Raw genomic sequence first — 16129 nt, forward strand, 5'->3', positions numbered from 1 at the left:
TAGAACACGCACTACTTGATATATGACATTTACTTCAGTCCATTAAGAAATATTGTGAAAGTAAATCCCACAATACTTACTATGTGTACTTGAGTTTACACACCACTTTGACTGTGATTATTAATGTGACATTCAGTTGTGGATTGATTACATGTAAATCTTGTTTACACAGCCACAATGCCTGAATGAATTGAGACAGCAACATTTGATTTTGATCTGACTACTGGTTTCAGTTAAAAGTTATATTTCAGATCCTAAAGATTGACAAAATGTGAATAAGGTGTAAAATTAAAAAGCCCCACCATGTGAAAAACATTTAAAATTCCATTCCTGGTGGATTAGATTGAGACCAGTCAAGCAGAATCCCTCAATTATTTCAAAATGAGCTGAAGTGTGAGTGAAAACCGCAGCAAATGCAGGAGAGAGAGAATTGCCAGCAGTCATGGGACTTGGTATCTACAATAGAGATGAACACAATATATGCGAGGTCTCACATTTGACTGGATTGGAATTTTGGCAAACATGATTAATATGTAAGCAGGCTAAACTACATTTTCCTCATTTTGGAGGAGCCAATCTGAAGGTGCTCTCATGGTACTAAAAGTAAATTTTATGATAGTTGCATTTATTTATGGCATCCTTTACTTTAGTTTCGATATTCATTTCTGACGCATCTCTAATTTGATGAGGTGTTGAATGTAGTGTACCCATATGATTTTCAGTGTATAGTCTTGTACTTCTAAGCAAACAACTTGGAGATATACTATAGACCAAAACTGAGGTGAATTTGCTTTAATCTGATTCTTGGCCTCCTGTTGGTGTGTGTGTGCAATTCAGTCTCAACTTGCTTTTAGCTTGAAAACCACCAATTATTTGGTGCATCTTGTAACACATTTAAACTAATGTTTTCATATTGCAAGGGCTTGCTGTGTTTTACATTAGAAATCACAATGCCAATATGAATAGCGAAGAGTTTGACATGATAGCACCGAAATAGTATCCCGAGACAATCATTCATTGAATCCTGGACAGTAATTTGTTTTCTTCCAATTAAAAATCCTATTTTAGGGCGACTTTGTTTTAGAAGGAAAATCTACTAATTACTAATAAAATAAAATTTTAAACTGGTCTATTCCTCACAGATATAAAATTAACTAAACTGTGCTGAAAGCAGGATTTAAATTCATTTTGATCACATTTCTTGGTTTCATGTCCAACTTCTTTGTTGAACCAAAAATTCTGTTTCAAATCAGCTTTGCTGATGACTTAATCCTATACAGTTGATTCAAAGAATACCCGATGCAAACATAAAATTCCACTTTACACCATGTATGTAGAATTTCTGATCAAAGCCTGGTGTATAAAAATGTATACCTGAAATCAGTATTTGGTTATACCTTTAACAAGATTCAACTGCATTCTAACAAATTTATCTTACTGCTTTTTGTATTGATGTGCACTCTCTTGTATAAAATGCTCGATTCTTCAAAAAACTTTCTATTTGAATCTGCTTTCTTAAGCTTTTCTTTCTGTATTTTGCTCTATTTGCATGTAAATCCTAATCTGTATTTTAAATAGCTGTAACTCTCTGTAATGTATGAGTACTGCATATAGTATTTTCTGACTTTTTTTCTTGAAGTGGCATCTTGCTAATAAACGTTGGTCTTGGAATATTTGATGGTGTAATGTCATGTTGACTTGCCCGATCTAAAAATGCCCACAGAAAGTAGTGCGTGTCCTATTTATTTAAAGTCATGCAGGTGCAAAAAGATTTTGATGAGAGTGGACATATGATGCACTGAGACATTTCAAACCCACATTTTAAACAATAATAATTTCATGATAAAATACCTGTATTGTTTTGTTGTATAAAGCAAAAACATTTTAACTAATAAAAGATCTTGCACACTGTCTTTTCCATAAGGAAGACTGTGTTTGTGCTGGAATGTATATCCCACACTGATGTTTTATTTCAACAACTGTTCCATTATGATTAGCTCTATTGGTGTGTTAATCATAGAGTAATATAGCATGAGAACAGACCCTTCAGTCCAACCAGTTCATTCCAATTGTAATCCCAAACTGAACTAGTCCCACCTGCCTGCTCCTGGCCCTTATCCCACCAAACCTTTCCTATTCATGCACTATACTTATCTAAATGTCTTTTAAATGTCGTAATTGAGAGCTTGTTGACAAATCCTAAGGAAAGAATCTTCCCTCCGTGCCTGCATTCATGATCCATTCTCTAGTGTTTTCGCCTTATGCTTGACTTGCCATTTTTCTCTTTTGCCTCTGTATCTCTCTGGTTTTCATTGATTTTTGTCATTGCCATCTTTCTTTTCCTGTTTTGAACTCCTTTCGTTCCGATTTCTGTCTCCCCGTTGACAACGCCTCCCCATCTTACATATTGCATGTCACTCAACACATAACTTGAGTTAATCAATAAAGCAATGTTTTTCATGATTCAGCTTGCTAGTTGTCTCCTTAAAACCTTCATTTTTGACAATGCATTTGCTTATTTCTCGTGACATTCTATGACATCTTACACAAATGTGCTTTCCTTTGGTGAAGTCATGGGCATTCAGAGTTTTCTTGTAAAAGTGAGATGATGAGACAAAAGGGTTGATAACACTTTGGAAGTGGTTACTATGTCTATGTTGGAGGAAGTTGGGGGTCAAACCATTCGAGAACTGCAGTATTGCACAAGTATGAGAGAATATGTTGTTTGGGTTGGAATGGGGGCTTGGGGATTGGAACCAAGAGGGAGGAGAGCAATCTGAAAACCGCGCCTACTAGTCTCCAAAGCTTTTCCGTAGTTGGGTTGATTCAGAAGCCGTTCTTTGACCAATGCCAAAATATAGGGGCAGTGCAGTATAGAATAGGATAAAGGGCTAGCCCAGCCACTTACTAAAAGCCACTTACTAAAAGAGTGTTCATTTCGACTGTTCTAGTTTGGAAGGATTGGAAGAATTGATCATAAGCATGAAATTGGAAGAGAGGGAAAGGCAATAACCAAACTTTAAGGCAGTAGAAAGCTGAGGACTGCTGCTGAAGGGTGTACTTTTGAACTGAAGAAAATGATTAGATTCGGGCACTAAGCTAGGCAGAATACAGCGAGCAGAATTTGTAATGGAGAATAGAGAGAGTGTAAGACTAGGCCATAAAACTAAGAAGAGCATTGAGAATGGGCCCCTTGTAAAGCTGTAGACATACATAACCACCATAAGGGCGGCAGCAGGAACGGAGTAATTAAGATGGGCAACAGTAGAAGGGAGCAGAGGCAGAGCTTGGAGCTCTAAGAGTTTGCCTATCTGGAAATATGGCACAAGCAGGTACAAACACTGAGGGGTGAATGGGAACTGTCAAACAGACAAAAACAACTGAAAATGCTTTTCCAGTTGATCCATAGTGCCATATGGTATTCACAGATAAAATAACTACATTAAAAGTTTACAACAACATTATAATAAAAAAAATTGACAGGCAAGCATCTTGATCAAATATTTATTGCTAACAAATCTCAGGCATTTCTTAGTGATTTACAGATAACTTATATTATTCCAGTAATTTTACTAAAATATGATGGGCAAATTTGCAGGAAGTATAAGTGATAATTTGCAAGATGTCTATATTATTAATACATCTAATTAAAATAAATGGATTAGAAATTGCATCTGGAAATGCTGACCGCTATTTAGATGTTAGCGTGACCTGACTTTTGAATGATCATGTTTTTAACATTCTCATGAGACAAAGTTTCATGACTGAAAATATAGATTAGATGATATTCAATTTGCCAGCTGGATGGGCTATTAAAGCCAAACATTGTTTTGCAACATTTTGTATGACCGTTGTTAAATCCACACTTTAGAAAATAAATTATGATCAACTTACCAAAAGTTAAGATTTTCCCGTATCCTTCCAAATTACCTCATTCAGTTTAGCAACATTGAAGACCAGTTATCAACATCTTAAATGTTTTTACCACACATTGAGTAATATCAAGGCAACCTTGGCATCCTAAGATATTTTCAGCAACCTTCCTAGTTCGATGCATGCTTCAAGATGACCTGCTATTTTGTATTACCATTGACGTCTTAATCGCTCCACTAGGCTTGAAAGGAAGTGCTGCCAAGTGTCTCTCAGAAGAAGGGCAAATCTGAGTGTTCTTGGTTTACTTTGAGCACATAATAGCATTCAATTCAGAGCTCTATTGCTGGGGCCATGAGACTAGATCATCTTACTAATTTTAATAGTCCAGGAAAGAGCATTCCTGTAAGTTTTTTTTAAATTTAACAGTTGTTATTGGATTTCTGGTTTTTGGCCCTTGATTATTAAGTGGCATAAATTTGTGTGTATAATGAAGAAAATATTATTTTCTTGATTGGGTTAGCATGCTGGATGAGTTACAATCAAGTTTTGATAAAGGCATTCCATCTGCCTGGCTGAAAAGTAATCTCCCTGTTTCTAATTGGAGGTGTAGGCAGTGATTGGGTTGTGAAGGTGACTTTCACAATATCAAGGACAGTACATGATAATTTACTCTGTAAAGATTTCAAGATCATGTTGCACATATCCTTGACAATTAGCAGCTGAGTTGTACTTACTGAACAAAGGGGGAGGAATAGGCCATTCAACTCCTGGAGCCTGCTCTACCATTGTAGGTCATGGCTGACATCTCCCTCAATGCCATTCTCTCTCTGTGCCCATATCACTTGATGATGTTAGTATGTTGGATTCTATTGATCCCTGTCTTGAACATATTCAATGACTGAGTCTTCACAGCTCTCTGGGGTAGAGAGTTCTAAAGATTCCCCAGCCTCTGAATGAAAATATTCCTCTTTATCGGAGTCCCAAATGACTTGCCCAATTCTGAGATTGTCCCCTCTGGTTCTAAACCCTGCTCCTGCATAAGCCAGGGGAAACGCTTTTTTCTGCATGTATCCTATAAGAATTTGTCAGTTTCAATTACAGAACCTGCCATTTGTCTGAGCTCTAGAGAACACCATCTCTTCCATATCTTCTCACAATTCAGTCCCACATCAGTGAGTGAATCTGGTGAGTCTCCACTCCAGTTTCTCTGTAAAACATATAACCTACCTTAGGCAAGAAGACCAAAACTCAACACAATACTCGAACTGCAGTTTCGTCAAGGTAGTACACCAGATAATTCTGATCAGGAAGGTTTATTTTGTATCTCACTAGTTATTTCCATCTGATGTTGCAATTTCTCCTTCATCCTGAAGAGTAATCAATTTGGAAAGTTTGATAGAAAGGTTATATCTGGCCATCGTTGTTTTGTTGCCTTGAGATTCATTTGGAACTGTTCCTGTGGAAGATTAAGCACTAATATTTTCTGTTTCCTTTCCCTTGACATACTTCTATTAATTCCTTGTTAAATGTTTCACTGCTGAATTGATCAATATAGTTCTCCACTGAGTATTCCCAAATTCTAACCAAGAAGGAAACCCAGACATCAGCAAGTGCAATAATTTCACCTTCTGCGACTGCTGACCAGGTATCCAACTATCTCTGTCTATTTGGGGCTCTATCGGGTCCAGAAATCCTAAGCTACTAATATCTAACATCAAAACAATACATCGATTATATTCAAAGCATTCAGTCTTGAAATAATGTGGATTGTTGGTAGCTGATACCCAGAGGGATTTAGATAAGTCAGCTATTCTGCCAAAATTTGATGCTCTGTACAGAAGCGTGCCTGTTTAAACATATGAAGCAAGCCATATTATTGTTTTATTCAAAAGTGCACCCAGCTATTTCGTTATGATTACTTGAAATGTTTGTGCAGAGAGGAACATTTTTTAAAAAATTGATAAAATTGAGGATGTTAAGACAATAAAAATCAGAAGAACAAATTTAAACTCAGGAATAATATTGGTCATACCTGAATCCACTGGGGGAAAGTAAGCCCTGCAGATACTGAGTCCAGCCTATGCTTACCTTTGAAGTATTGTATACAGCTTTTTGGTACTTGAATTTTTTTTTCCTCTTAATTGAATGCGATAATTACTAATGCATCTTAAGATAAGTGCTCATTTTCAATGTTGACAGTGGGAGGGTTCTACAACGTAATTAAACAAAATATATTTTCAGCTATAGTATTCAAAACAGCATAATTTTGATTTGTTAACAGTCATGGTCTCTGTTTACCAATGGAGTTGTAATTTTGGTTTCACAGCAGCTGTTCGTGCTTTATTTTGACCATCACTGTTGGCAATCATTTGCCGCACATTTCAGTTCCGATCTCATCAGGCTGTTCTTTGGCAGCATGTTGCAGTTGGTTTCAGGCTAATCTGAGTATCATCAAAGATGACAAAAAAATCACATCTGACATGTAAGAAATTGAATAATTAGCCATTTTAAAAAAAAAAGATTGCAGTGATGTCCTTTGATATGAGTCTGGACATCACATTGAAGATCTTAAGCAACAAAACTGTGGGGAAAAAAGGAAATTTATCAAATGGTCAGCTTAAAGACCTGTTTTACTTACACCCCAGCTGACTGACTGACTGACTGGAGATGGGAAGATGGATAGTTCCTTTCTGAGCGGAGCTACTGATTTTTACCTTTATCATCAGCCGAGTCTAGATCAGAAATTAATTCTGTAGATATCACTTGCTGTTCTGTGCTAAAGAATTCATGAGCTCCACTGTTCTGTGACATCTAGCTAGTTATGATCCTTTGCTACTGACTAAATGCTGTTTAAAATTGTCAGAAATTTGACCATTTAGAAAACTAAATTCCTTCTCAACTTGACAAAGTGGAATATGTTGTCAATCCTATACTTGGTGCGTTTTTGTTTCATACTATCATGGTCTAAGGTATGTCAGTACACCTAAAAGTTAACAGGTCATGCCTGTCTTGTTATGAGAGCAATGGTTGTGTAGGTAGAGGCAATAGTTTTTGGCTATGACTAGTGGCATTCTTCAGCTTTACGAACTAAAGTTGACTGCCAGATCCATTTTTATATCAGTTTGGAACACCACAATCTTTAACATGAGTTGCTCCAGGCCTACACTGTAATGTAAAAGAGAAGTGGCGTTTATCAGAATAAGACAAATCAGTCTAACGCAAAAGGATTTGCCTGCTAGATTAGCTGAAAACTAAAAGTTGAAACTGTGCCTCAGCCATAACACACATCCTAATTGGTTTTGACATATTATTTTAATTTCTTGGTGCGTATATCTGCTGTGTTTCCGAAACCGTAAAAGATTATGCTAGTGGCTTTGTGTGCTGTCTGAAATGAATTAATCTGTTGAATGCAAATAATCAATAAGAGTGTGCAGCCACTGATTAGTTATAGTTTTGTAGTTTATTTTTCTGTACAGTTAATTACTTTAAATGTCACTTTTAAATTAAAGCCTTACTTTAAAGTTCAATGTTCAAAGTCAATGATCCTAATTCACTGTTTCTTTCAGATATGGATGACTTTAAATTTGACCCCTTTGGTAACTTCAGTAACGGTTCTGCAGTGAGCAGTTTAACGAGTTACGATTGGTCTGAGAAAGATGATTTTGGCACCCAGATGAAGAAGCAGCCGCCGTTCTTCCTCAACACAGAAGGCAGCTCCTTATCCTCTACTTCAATGCTTCAGAAGAAAGAGACCTCTTTTGGCAGCTCCGAGAACATCACTATGACAACTGTCTCCACGGTAACAACATTCTCAGTTGATGATACAAGTTCACAGTACAACTTTGATGCTTTTGGAGACCTCAAAGAATCTGCAGAACAGACTAAAGAGAAAAAAGGAGGTGGCAGCGATTTGGGAGACTTTGCAGTTACTTCATCCAGAGAGGGACAGATAGCTAAGCCTAATGAATCAAACCTGGATGAACCTGAGCAAAAAGCTGCAGTTTCAGTCACAAATGGGGTATCCTCTGACGGGACAAAAATTGAAGCTTTTGATGAATTTGGAGAATTCCAAAGTGAAAAGCCCAAAATTAGTAAATTTGATTTTCTTGTGGCTAGTTCCCAGGGCAAGGTGAAATCCAGTGAGGAGATGATCAAGAGTGAGATGGAAACCTTTGATCTTTCAGTGCAAGGTATGTATGGACAGTATGTACCCCAATATTAAATGTAATAAAGCTACTTATGGTTACTTAACCTCAAAGTTGGCTTTTGCAACGAGACGTTGCTGCTGGAAGCAAATTAGATCTTGGGCGTTATAGTGAAAATAGTTGTGTTTATAATAACCAAAACCAAAATAATTTTATTTACTAAGAGCAAATTGAGAAGAAAATGTAAGTCAGTGAGGACATGGATGTGGAATCAGCACAACTTGGACATGGTATCCAAAATGACCAACAGGGTTTTTGATGAGTTGAAGTACACAAAAGAGGGATTGTTGATTGGCAATATTATGGGCGGCACGGTGGCACAGTGGTTAGCACTGCTGCCTCACAGCGCCAGAGACCCGGGTTCAATTCCCGACTCAGGTGACTGACTGTGTGGAGTTTGCACATTCTCCCCGTGTCTGCGTGGGTTTCCTCCGGGTGCTCCGGTTTCCTCCCACAGTCTCAAAGGTGTGCGGGTCAGGTGAATTGGCCATGCTAAATTGCCCGTAGTGTTAGGTTAAAGGGGTAAATGTAGGGGTATTGGTGGGTTGCGCTTCGGTGTGTCAGTGTGGACTTGTTGGGCCGAAGGGCCTGTTTCGACACTGTAAGTAATCTAATCTAATCTAAAAATATATGAGTAAGGAGCAGAAGTGGGTGTCTCGGCCCCGCAAGCCGGCTCTACAATTCAATAACATCATGGCAGATCTGATTATTTTACATACCACTATGTGGGATTCAATCCCTATATGTGGGATTGGAAGCCCCATTTAATATTCAAGTAAGATTGCAAGTATTAATGCTTGAGCTGAAAACCGAAGAGTCTTTGATCTGTGTATGACAGTTAAATCTTTCCATCTTGTGTTGTAGCTAAAGCACACTCTCTGTTCATCACAAATCTCACCAAGCTATTGAAATCCAACATTTTTAAAATATAATTTCCAATGACAATTATTAAATTTTTCAATTAAACAAAATCCCTCCAGTAAAATGCTTTTATCTCCTAAACCTTCTCTCAGGAGAAAGCCTGCTCTTCATATTTTTGACACAGCTTAGTACATAGGTTAGTCAGTGCAAAATATTAATGCTTTAGGAAAAGATAAATAGTCAAATAGTGGCTGAAATCTCAGGAAAATTTCAATCTACTGTGCAATGCAGCAGTTGCAATGTTATAATCTCAAATTAACTGGTATGTTTTTAAATTCCATATTGCTTAATTGTAATGATGTAAGCATTAGTGCTAAATTATTAAAATGCCACAAAATGCTGAACCTTGTTAAATCAGATGTTGAAAGGTTGGTTCGAGTCTAGACTTAGTTTTCTAATCAGAGATTTGTTTTGGACATTTCAAATCAGCATGTTCAGAGATGTTATTATGCAGTTCTGAAGAAGGTGGGACTTGAACGCAGACTGTCTGCCTCAAATGTAGAAACACTGCTGCACCACAAAAGTTCTGAGTTTTATTTCAAATTACAAGTGACAAAGCTGTAACGTATGTCTAGATCCAGTTCTTACCCAATTATTTTCTTCTTGCTCCTGTTTTTCATATTTGGCAATCAACCTATCCAGTCTGTTACGCAACTCTGGAGCAGGTGGGACTTGAACCTGGGTTTTCTGGTTCAGAGGTTGGGACACTACCATGTATCACAAGACCCCCTTTCCTACCCCAGTTATCCTTTCAGGTAGCCATCATCATCCCTGCCAGACCTACTGGACGGTAACAAACCTTTATTTCTGAGGAGGGAGGATTTTGTAATGAATTAGTGATTGAACCTTCTATTGTGAGAAGTGGTCTTTTCCATGATGAAACTTTTGTGATATATTGGCAAAACATATTCTGAGTTTCTATTTGTTTGAAATTGAGTGAATTATTTAACACTGGATTTTAACCCCACGCTTGCAGGATCTCATAAAAGGAGTCTAAGTCTTGGGGATAAAGAAGTAACCCATGCTCCACCAGCTTCAGAGCAGCCTTTCAGAGACCGATCAAATACTCTAAATGAAAAGCCAGCACCACTGCCTGTTATCAGGGACAAGTATAAGGACCTAACTGGAGAAGTGGAGGTAAAAGTTGTTTCAAACACAGTTGCAGATTTAAGGCAAGAGCTGGAAGATGTTTGGAATTTCCCCTTGACACTGGGGAAAAAAAAGATGATTATTCTCAGTTTCTACTTCAGAATCTCTGTGCCTGATTCCAGATTTTGTTCTGTAGGGAAAGTTATATACAAATAAAGAACTGGAGCAACTTAGTGGGAAGGGATGTTCTGAGTTTTGTGCCAAGAAAGGTGAAATTAATTTACATGCAAATTAAGAGGGTATTAGACCCCAATTTACGAGCAAATTGTATTCATCTTTCAAAATAAAGATGCGTTTTGTTTGCTCAATAACATTTTGTCTAGCACAGTTTCACAGCCTATGGAAAAAGTGTTGCAAGCTAAATTTCTTAAGAGTTTACCTGGAATGTTCGAATGCTTTGACAGTTTTTTCCCAGATCTGAAGTTTGAAGTAGGTATTTTTTAACTAATTCATGGGTGTCATTAGCTAGGCCAGCATTTATTATCCATCCCTAATTGCCTTAGGGAAGATGGCGGTATGCCATCCTTGTGATCCGTTTCAGTCTTTGTGGTGTAGAGACACCTGCAGCATTGGGGCGGCATGGTGGCTCAGTGGTTATCACTGCAGCCTCACAGCACCAGGGTCCCAGGTTCGATCCCAGCCTCGGATGACTGTCTGTGTGGAGTTTGCACATTCTCCCCGTGTCTGTGTGGGTTTACTCCGGGTGCTCCGGTTTCCTCCCACAGTCCAAAGATGTGCAGGTCAGGTGAATTGGCCATGCTAAATTACCCATAGTGTTAGCTGCATTAGTCAAAGCGAAATGAGTCTAGGTGGGTTACTCTTCGGAGGGTCGGTGTGGACTGATTGAGCCGAAGGGCCTGTTTCCACATTGTAGGGAATATAATTATTAGAAAAGGAGTTCCAGGATTTTGACTCAATGATAGTGAAGGAATAAAGATATAGCTCTAAATCATTGTGTGTGCGCTGTGTTGTGGGGATATTTTGTTGCAGACTTTTAATTTTATTTATGAACTTTCTTGACTACCTTGTGGTGATTATGATTTGGAGATGCCAGTGTTGGACTGAGATGTACAAAGTTAAAAATCGCACAACACCAGATTATAGTCTAACAGGTTTAATTGGAAGCACTAGTTTTCGGCGCTCCAAAAGCTAGTGCTTCCAGTTAAACCTGTTGGACTATAACCTGGTGTTGTGTGATTTTTAACTTTGTGATGATTAGTTCTGTTACCAGCCATATGTATGATGGTTTTGTTAGTTCTTGACCTGGGAACTTGATAATGTATATTTCATACAAAATTTCTAAATTTTATTCTGACTTCTGTAGAAGATACTTGAATCATATTTCATATTGACCAAAGTTGCATCTATTTTAATATGATAATTACAGAAGGAGTTAATGTAAAATAATGCTCAGTAAATCACTTTTTATGTCTCTATTTCAGGAGAATGAGCGCTATGCTTATGAATGGCAAAGATGTTTAGAAAGTGCATTACAGGTGAAGCTTTCAACATTTTATCTAGCACTGCTCTGCAATTGTATGTCACAGCAAAATTGTATGCCATGCGTAGAAGTATGTGAGCATTGTCTTGCTCGACCTTAGTCTGAATTTGCTGTTAGTTAGCTAGGGATGCATTTGCATATTCACTTTTTGGATCAGTTCATAACAATGCCAAAGCAACTGTACAACTCTAAACTCTCAAGTGCAAGGGTTGACTTCATATATTTTCATGAGATCCCTGCACGGTGAACCAGCAGTGCAGGTTCAATTCCCTCACTGGCTGAGGTTACCATGAAGATCCAGCCTTCTCAATCACACCCTTTGCCTGAGGCATGACGACCCTCAGATTAATCAACCACCAGTCATCATCTTCTAATGAGAGAGCAGTGCTATAGCCCTCTGCAACTATGGCAACTTTACTTTAACCTTTTGAAATATTCAACAAGCATTTGCTTTGTGACTGCAGCTAGTTATATTAATTGTGATAATATGCAGTGCTAAACAATTCATCATTTGCTATGGAAGTTGTTTATTGGAATGCTGCCAATATTACTCTAGTTTCTTGTCCATAAGAGACAGTAATTAATTGTATCTGATGTTTTGTTTCCACAGTTGAGTCTTGAGCATGGTGAATACAACTTAGTATGTAAAATGGGTATCACTTCATATATTGTTTCTAACACTTGATTTTTTTTTTAAAACCTCTCTTTGGGTTTGTGGTGTCTCCAAAGTAACATAACTGTGAAGGCAGAACACTGCAGCAAGCCTGATAATTTGATGCCTCAGGAATGTTCATCTGTAGTACACCAGAGCACTGTTGATGATTAACCAGCCTATCCAGCATGGTGTGTTGAAAAAGAGTGTTGGGATTCTTCCCAGGCTGCTCAAATGAGGCTGCAAGTTCATGGTGAAGGGTCATCATGGAACACGCAACAAGAAGCTTACTAATGCTCATCAGGTTTACTTAGTTTTATCTGGCTGAGCACCAGGCATACATACACGGTGTAAATCTTTATTGCAACCATCACCTAAACTTGCTGAACTAAAATAAGAGATGTTTCTTTTGAGGGAAACAACATGCACCCCATGATATCTACAATAAAAACAGAAAATGCTGAAATATTTAGGATATCAGACAGCATCTTGGGAGAATGAGAGTTACTTATTGAGCAGAAACTTTGTGATAATGGGAGATGGACAGTGACAGTAGCAGAAGGAAAAGTGAGGCCAGCCACTGGCGAGTAAGAAGGCCACTCCACAGCCCAAAAGGTGCTGCAGTTTGGCTGAACAAACACACTGGCAGAAGGTCTCTCCCTCGGGAGCTGCCTCCCAATTGGGTTTGCTCCACAGTGGATCCTGCAGGCCCCACATAAGCGAGTGGCAAATCCAAGAGCTTTGGACTGGGAATTTTTGGTAACTCTGGGAGGAGGATGAGGAGATATCTGTTCTTTAAAATCGAGGTGAGAAGGAATTAGGAGGTTGACATCAGCAAGGGACACCCTCCAATGATAAAGCCACCTCTTCCTTCCCACCATTTTAAGTACTTAAGCATTGTGAGACCCATTCCCAACTAACGGCTCATGCTAGCAGTATTGTGGTGTGGGTAGTATAATGTGAGCTTATTTCTAACTATTTATTTACATATGGTGGACAAGCTGCTGATGTTGGCCGGTTCCCATCTTCAGTATTATGGGGTGAGCTCAGTTGGCTAGCCACTCTCCATATATTACATGCTCCCCAGTCCAAAGCTCAACCTATGGGGGCACGTAATACCCGATCTTCTGTTTGTCAGAACTGATGAAAGGGCATCAATCGGAAGCATTAATTGTGTTTCTGCCTCCACACACGTTGTGTGACTTGCTGAGTATTTGCAGCCTTTTTAGTTTTCATTTCAGATCTTAGTATCTGCAGTATTTTCATTTATAAATAGAAATTCAAGCTGTGTGGTGGATTTTGTTTTGGATAGCTTGGTTTGTGGATTCTTGAGCATCATGCTCGATGTCTGATATCAGACACCTAATATGATTCTGAAGAATCGACAAACTAGCTATCCAAAAAACAAGGACATCCAGCTTACTAAAATAAATGTTTCTTTTATTGAAAGTTTGGTTGTATGATTTTTGGATTGACTTGTAACTTTGTGATATTAATGTGAAATTGATTTTTTTTATTTCTCAGTTGAAAAAGCCATGCGCTTGTATGGTGTTTGTCATATCCTCAAAACAACCTAAAATGCTTTACAATCAATTTATCACATTGAAATGTTGCTTCAGAAGTCAATATAGCAATCAATTTGCATACAGTCTCAGCAAGCTGAATGACCACTTAATCCAAGGCAAAATGTGCTCTAACAATATAGTACTGAATCAATGGGAAATCAAAATAACTAAGGGGACTAATTTAACTCCTTTGTTTACTGTTGAGTTATCTTCTTGATCCCCTCAGGTTGAATGAAGTCTGTACTTGTATCCTTACTAAAAGTTGTTCATTATTTTAAATTAATTGGTTTCCATAATTTTTAAAACTAGGCTTTCACCATAAAAGATGCATCAGTTTTATGAAGAGTTGTAGTTTCAAATCTTGAGTTTGACACCTGCCTGTTATATAAAATCCGTGGCGGGGCTGGGGTGAGAAAATGTACAGCAGCTGATTGATATTGAGTGAACAAGACATGTAAATCATGCAAAATCCACTTTGTTAAGCATGCTGATATGCTTTTAATGCAAAAAGAAGCCATGTATATCACTAGAATTTGAAGAAGGGCTCATGGTGAAAACAAGTCAAATTGACTAACATATCATGTCAGCAACAAATCAGACATAAACAAAAGTGCTTTCAGGCTTGAAGAAAACAATTGACAGGAAAACAAGAACAGATATTGAGCTCAGTTTAAGGCACACAAAGCTGCTACCAAAATAGACAACATGTCATTAAGCAAGACAACCGGGATAGCTGGTAGCCATAGAAAAATCTTTTCTCACTCTTTGAAGAGAGGGAGTTATTAAGGACTGCATAAAAGGCAAAACTGTTATCTTTGACTCTCCACTAGAAATCACATCTAGCCACTGATTCCTTATACCTTTCTGATCACTGTCTCAGATTGAATCAGGGTCTCAGATTGAATCAGGCTAGTTGCAAAATCTGTCTTATTTGACCTTGAGCTTTCCATCCCATAATCTCTCTCTTAAAAATACTACTTACTTATAGCTCCATAATCTGGCCCTGGCCCTGGCCCTGTCTCATGCCATCTGAGGCTGAAACCCCCATCCATGTTTTTGTTGCCACTGCATTTAGCTATTCTGATATTATAAAGCCCTGCCTCATTTTCTTGATAAACTTGATCTAAAATCTCTGTTAGGATCCCACTCACTTATATCACCCATGATCTGCATTGGTTCTTAGTCCAGTAACACTTGAGTTTTTAGGAACTCGTCTTTGTGATTAAATCCCAGCAAGGCCTTACTTTTCCATTTCTGTGAACCTCCGTCTTCAACCTTCCAAGCACTCTATATTCCCTATTCCCTACAACCCTCTATGATGACCATGCTTTCTGCCATCTTGGGTCTAAGATTAGGAATTCCATCTTAAGCCAGTCCACTTTACCATTGTCTCCTCTTTGTTCTTTAAAACCTGCTGATTTCCTGATCTTTGAATCACTTGTTCATTCATGGGTCAGCATTAATTTTTATCTGTTTGTGCTTCTGTGAAACACTTTGGGATATTTTCCTACATTAAAGATGCTATATAAATGCAAGCTCTTGTTGAATGTTTCACTAGGACTGTAAACTCTTGCTCTAGCAGAAGCTTCAAGTATGCCAAACAGACTACCATAGTTTGTAAAACTACAGATAACTCTAAAAGTTTAAATATTTGATTTTGTTTAGTTGTCTGTTGATGAGTATACTTTGTTAATTGCTTTGTTTAGTTTCTCCAGTCTTTGTTTTCATTAACAATATCTTATAGGGTACTGTAAATGTCTTTTTTTTAGGTCATGAGGAAGGCTAGTGATACCTTGAATGGAATCAGCAGTTCAACCGTGTGTAATGAAGTTATCCAGTCAACACAAGGCATGGAATATCTCTTGGGTATGGAGAAAGCAGCAGTTGTTGTTAATTAATATCGTTTTCTTTGCCACACGGTTTCTGGTATTGCAGCAGGGTTGCATGAATAACTCCCCTGGACCATTTAGTCAGAGTTCATAGAGATGTACAGCATGGAAACAGACCCTTCATTCAAATCGTCCATGCCGACCAGATATCCTCCCTCCATGAAAGCTGATGTCAGTCATATTTCTGTATTGAAACAAAGTAACATTAATTAGGTGCTTAAAAATTTAACATCCTCTTTTTATTTTGCCCCTTTTATTCCTTCTCCAAATTTATGCATTTTAGATTATGTTCAGTAGTTCACAGTCAGGGAGTGAGCAAATGACTGGCCCCTCAGGCTATTATGAATATTTACTGTAAAACGGAGTTCAGCAAA

General features: G+C 38.0%; 1 protein-coding gene across 9 annotated transcripts in view; it reads left to right on the plus strand.

The window, feature by feature from the left end:
• Window positions 1-16129, plus strand: part of synrg (synergin, gamma) — a 120182-nt gene that overhangs the window by 66057 nt on the left and 37996 nt on the right. For all 9 annotated transcript variants that reach the window (XM_043718373.1, XM_043718375.1, XM_043718376.1 and 6 more), the window contains 4 exons: window positions 7440-8063; window positions 9976-10136; window positions 11591-11644; window positions 15636-15732. In XM_043718373.1, the coding sequence (XP_043574308.1) occupies window positions 7440-8063; window positions 9976-10136; window positions 11591-11644; window positions 15636-15732 (936 nt within the window). The remainder of the gene's footprint in view (window positions 1-7439; window positions 8064-9975; window positions 10137-11590; window positions 11645-15635; window positions 15733-16129) is intronic.

The sequence above is a fragment of the Chiloscyllium plagiosum genome, chromosome 28 (genome assembly GCF_004010195.1).
Source record: "Chiloscyllium plagiosum isolate BGI_BamShark_2017 chromosome 28, ASM401019v2, whole genome shotgun sequence".
In the NCBI taxonomy this organism is placed as follows: Eukaryota; Metazoa; Chordata; class Chondrichthyes; order Orectolobiformes; family Hemiscylliidae; genus Chiloscyllium; species Chiloscyllium plagiosum.